The sequence below is a fragment of the Condylura cristata genome, unplaced genomic scaffold (genome assembly GCF_000260355.1).
Source record: "Condylura cristata isolate star-nosed mole 26May11 unplaced genomic scaffold, ConCri1.0 scaffold00456, whole genome shotgun sequence".
NCBI lineage: Eukaryota > Metazoa > Chordata > Mammalia > Eulipotyphla > Talpidae > Condylura > Condylura cristata.
Window position 1 is genome coordinate 1 of NW_004567557.1, and position 5,002 is coordinate 5,002.

The 5,002-nt window shown below is 48.9% G+C and overlaps 1 protein-coding gene across 1 annotated transcript; it reads left to right on the forward strand.

Moving 5' to 3' along the window:
- Positions 1 to 3: 3 nt before the first annotated feature.
- On the forward strand, positions 4 to 3,054 carry LOC101618884 (zinc finger X-linked protein ZXDB; the record flags this gene model as incomplete). Its single annotated transcript, XM_004695795.2, has 1 exon — positions 4 to 3,054. A coding segment is annotated over one exon (2,211 nt), but the record flags the coding sequence as incomplete, so codon positions are not given.
- Between the last annotated feature and the right edge of the window lie 1,948 nt (positions 3,055 to 5,002).

A 5,002-nucleotide genomic window follows, 5' to 3' on the forward strand; every position in this document is an offset into this window, starting at 1 on the left:
GGCGGCGGCGGCGGCGGCGGCGGCGGCGGCGGCGGCGACGATGACTTCTTCCTGGTGCTGCTGGACCCGGTGGGTGGCGACGTGGAGACAGCCGGCTCTGGCCAGGCCTTAGGGCCCGTATGGAGGGAGGAGGCTGAGTCGAGCCCAGAGCTCCAGGGGGGTGAGAGCGGCGCAAACCCCGCGGGCCTCCCTGCGCTGGGCCCCCGTTGCTTGTCAGTGGCCCCCGCCCGGGCCCCGATTCCCGCCCCAGGTCTGGGCCCAGCTGCGGCCTTCGCGGGCACCGTCACCATCCACAACCAGGACCTGCTGTTGCGTTTGGAGAACGGCGTCCTCACCCTAGCCACGCCCCCACCGCCAGCCTGGGAGCCGGGAGTGGCGCCCGCCCCGCAGCCTGGGGGTCTGGTCGCTCCGCAAGCTGGGGCTCCGCACGCTGCGCAGCCGGGCGACTGTCCGGACGCGCCGCCCGACGTCCTGTTGGCAGAGCCGGCCGAACCGGTGCCCGCACCGGCGCCTGAAGAGGAGGCAGAGGGCCGGGCCGCCGCTGAGAGTCCCAGAGGGCCGCTGGGCCAGGGCCCCGGTGTGGTGCTGTACCTGTGTCCGGAGGCGCAATGCGGACAAACGTTCGCCAAGAAGCACCAGCTGAAGGTGCACCTGCTGACTCACAGCAGTAGCCAGGGTCAGCGGCCCTTCAAGTGTCCCCTGAGCGGCTGCGGCTGGACCTTCACCACCTCTTACAAGCTTAAGAGACACTTGCAGTCGCACGACAAACTGCGGCCATTCGGCTGCCCTGCCGAGGGCTGTGGCAAGAGCTTCACCACCGTGTACAACCTCAAGGCCCACATGAAGGGCCATGAGCAGGAGAACTCATTCAAGTGCGAGGTGTGCGAGGAGAGTTTCGCCACGCAGGCCAAGCTCAGCGCCCATCAGCGCAGCCACTTTGAGCCTGAGAGGCCCTACCAGTGCGCGTTTTCGGGCTGCAAGAAGACATTTATCACGGTGAGTGCCCTGTTTTCCCATAACCGCGCCCACTTCAGGGAACAGGAACTCTTCTCCTGCTCCTTTCCTGGCTGCAGCAAACAGTACGACAAAGCTTGTCGACTGAAAATTCACCTGAGGAGCCACACGGGCGAGAGACCTTTCCTTTGTGACTTTGATGGCTGTGGGTGGAACTTCACCAGCATGTCTAAACTCTTAAGGCATAAAAGGAAACATGACGATGACCGGAGATTCATGTGTCCTGTGGAAGGCTGTGGGAAATCTTTCACAAGGGCCGAACATCTGAAAGGCCACAGTATAACCCACCTGGGTACAAAGCCTTTTGTGTGCCCAGTGGAAGGCTGCTGTGCCAGGTTCTCTGCTCGAAGCAGTCTCTACATTCACTCCAAGAAACACTTGCAGACTGTGGACACTTGGAAGAGCCGTTGCCCAGTCTCCACTTGTAATAAACTATTCACATCCAAGCACAGCATGAAGACACACATGGCCAAGAGGCACAACCTGGGCCAGGAGCTCTTAGCTCAGCTGGAAGCTGCCAATTCTCTTACGCCCAGCAGTGAACTTACCAGCCAGGGACAGAGGGATCTCAGTGATGCAGAGCTAGTGTCTCTCTTCTCTGATGTGCCTAGCAGTAGCTCTGCTGCAGTGCTGGACACCGCATTGGTGAACGCTGGGATCTTGACTATTGATGTGGCTTCTGTGAGCTCAACTCTGGCAGGGAACCTCCCTGCTAACAACAACAACAACAACAACAACAACAACAATGCCTTAGGGCAGGCTGTGGACCCGCGGTCCTTGATGGCCACCAGTGACCTTCCTCAAAGTCTGGATACCTCCCTCTTTTTCGGATCGACGGCTGCGGGTTTTCAGCAGAGCCCCTTAGAAGGGGATGATGTCTCCAGTCTAAGTGCAGGGCCATTGGGGTCTCTGGGCCCTTTGACTATGAAAAAGTCCAGTCAAGAGCCCCAAACTTTGACACCCAGCAGTAAGCTAACGGGGGACACAGATGCTCTGACTCCTTCAAGCACTCTTTGTGAAAACAGTGTCTCAGAACTACTGACACCAACCAAAGTGGAATGGAACGTAGTACATCCTGACTCTGACTTCTTTGGACAGGAGCAAGAAACCCAGTTTGGATTCTCCAATCCCGCAGGGAACCATGGTTCTCAGAAAGAAACAGATCTTATCACAGTGACTGGCAGCTCATTTTTGGTATGAACTAACTATTCATTTCTCACCACTTTTATTAATTATGCTCGGTTTTAAGGATATTCTGGACTGATTGTTTAAAATGCAGTCATTTCTCATAGGTTTGACAAAGAACAGAGCCCTGGGCTACGAGTTTGGAGATTTCGATTCTGACCTTGAGTCTGGAACTGTCAAGTGGGGTGACCCTGAGCAGGTCACTTAACCTATCTGAGCCTTAATTTCTTTATTTATAAAATAAGGTGTTTCTAATATTTTTTCATCTCTGTACTTTCATGATGTTGTGCTCTTTCTGGGCAAACCTAGGACAGTTTACGGTGACTAACTATTGCATGTGCTTCTAATGTAATGAAAAGTGCATTGAGAGTTAATGGTCAGAGAATGTGAAACTGGTGTTTGACTTTAAAAACTTAATGAAAATTATACAAAATGCCAAAAGATTTCTGGAATCTAGTCGCGGAGCTTGAAAAAACAAGCTACGACTACAGGGTTGGTTCCTTTTATCTCTTTATCTTTCTGTCCTCTACTTTGATGGAAGGCTGTGTTGTAGAAAGTGCCAAGGCTTTTAGATGACACAGAACCACAGTTAAATATTGTTTTTTGGTGTTGAATAAGTGGCCTTACATAAGTGATTTAGTCTCGCTAAGCCTGAGTTCCCTAGCTGTAAAACAGTCATTGTAAGGCCCTCCCTGGTGGCGCAACAGGTTAAAGCGCAGCACTGCAGGCTAGCCTCAGCCACTTGACTGGGAGTTTGATGCCCAGCCCTGGAGGTGACCCGCACGGCACGGCACGGCACGGCAGTGGTGCGGCAGACCTCTCCTGACCCGTCCGCTGCTCCCCTCTGCGGTGTATTTCAGTTAATCTGCCTGTTCTGCCACCCACTGTCTCTGGTGAATCCTCTCACCACTGGTCTCACCTCTGTACCTCTGGTCTGCACCCCAGTTCTGTATGCATCAATCAATCAATCAATAAAAATCTTTTTTTAAAAAAAAAACAGTTATTGTAGTGTAAACATGCCTGGTACATCTTTAGACATCTTTTTCTATCCCGGTAGTTAGTTTTGGAGAGAAGATGTTACTGTCTTTGAATATTTAAGTGGACCTTTTCCTGATCCTCTCATTCCTTCCTCAAAGAGGGACAATGCGCGTAATTTAATATCACACTTGTGCAGGCAGAAATGATTTATGAGGCTTACAAAGCAGGGAAGCAAATCCCTTTCTTCCACAGCCTGAGAAGGATTTTCCTCCACGCAACTCTTGTGTGACATTGCCCACACGTACAGCTACTGGTAGATCAAATTATAGTGTCTATGTGCTGCATTCAAAGCCTGAGCGCCTGGGGTGCCGAGAAAATCTGGGGATCAGTGGACCAGAGTGAGATTTTCACACCCAGAGAGGTCACCTGCCTCCCTTCTCCCAGAGTTAGGTGGGAGGTTTTGTTTGCAGGTTGAGTCAATATTTTCTGTCTTACATGAACATAGCATTTTACAGTTTATGTGGCACTTTCACAACTTAAATTCACTCCTCACAATTGTGATAGTTGTAGTGAAATTTTAACTGTAACTCATGAACTCATATTACAATCGCCTTCGCTCACACTTCAGATGCATTTTGCTTAGTAACACGCACCCCCCACTCCCACACACATACGCATCTGAAAACCAAAAGGACGTGTTTTCACCTCTCAGATTCCATTTTTCTGAGTTTCATAATCACTTTTGTTTATGGCCAGTAGTTCTGTTGCACCTCAATTCACGTCTGTTACCTTCCTCCAGCTCTGCTCCCTCTACAACCTTCTCTAGCATGGCACTCCTTACCATGACATCTCTTTACAAAAATTTAATTGGGCGGGACTTTTTGGTCATCACCACCTCTTCAGCATTTTCCTCTTGGCCCATGTGTTGAGTCACAATAGTCTGAGTGGCACTTAGAAATTATCTTTTGAATTTAGATGCCAATGTGTTTACATGTGATTCGAGTGGCAGTGGGGGCTTTTATGCAAGGCCTTAGTGAGACATGTGCTTCCTTGACATTTCTAAACATTTTCACCACGTATTTCTGCTAACTAACTCTATTAGATGCTCTGAAACATTCTAGCCCAGTACTGTCTGCATGTAGATGCTGGTGGATAACGGTTGTCATGGCATTTTGGCAGTAGCCAGTACAGAAATGCATCTGTACTGTCTAATTTTCAGATTGGCTGTACTCATTCAGTGGAAAAGTATACCTAAATTTGCTAATCAAAGAAGTTGTAGAGTTTGATTGTTGCTAACCATCTCAACAGCTCTCCCTCAGAACGCTTGTAAGATTTTAAGCCCATTTTACAAATGCTTCCTATTAGTTAAGTCCTTCCGTAAATTATTTTTCTTTTCCTACAGAGAGCAATGCAGAGGCTTGAGGTGAACGTGCAGGCCATTGGCATTTATTAAGATGTACAACCACAAAGATATTTTAAAATCCTGTCACTGTTTATTTAATTGCTCATTTCTAATGGCTGCCATTAAAAACTGTCATAATCTGTGCTTTTGTTGTGTTCCGGAGAATTGTCAAAGGACAAATTTCATTTTTCTTGAAGATAAATATTTTGTAACTGTGGTTTGACACGGTTTCCTTGTCAATTTATTCAGAAGAGTGATCTTTCTAATACCATTTTACCCAGCACAGTAGTGTAAATTAAATTACAGTCAGAAGTGTGACTTGAGTGTAATGGTTACATGTCGGCTGGTGTTTGTTACCTCATTTGCCTTTTGTGCCTCTTCAGTCCTTGGTTTATTAAAATTTTGCTAGTAAAAACACAGTAA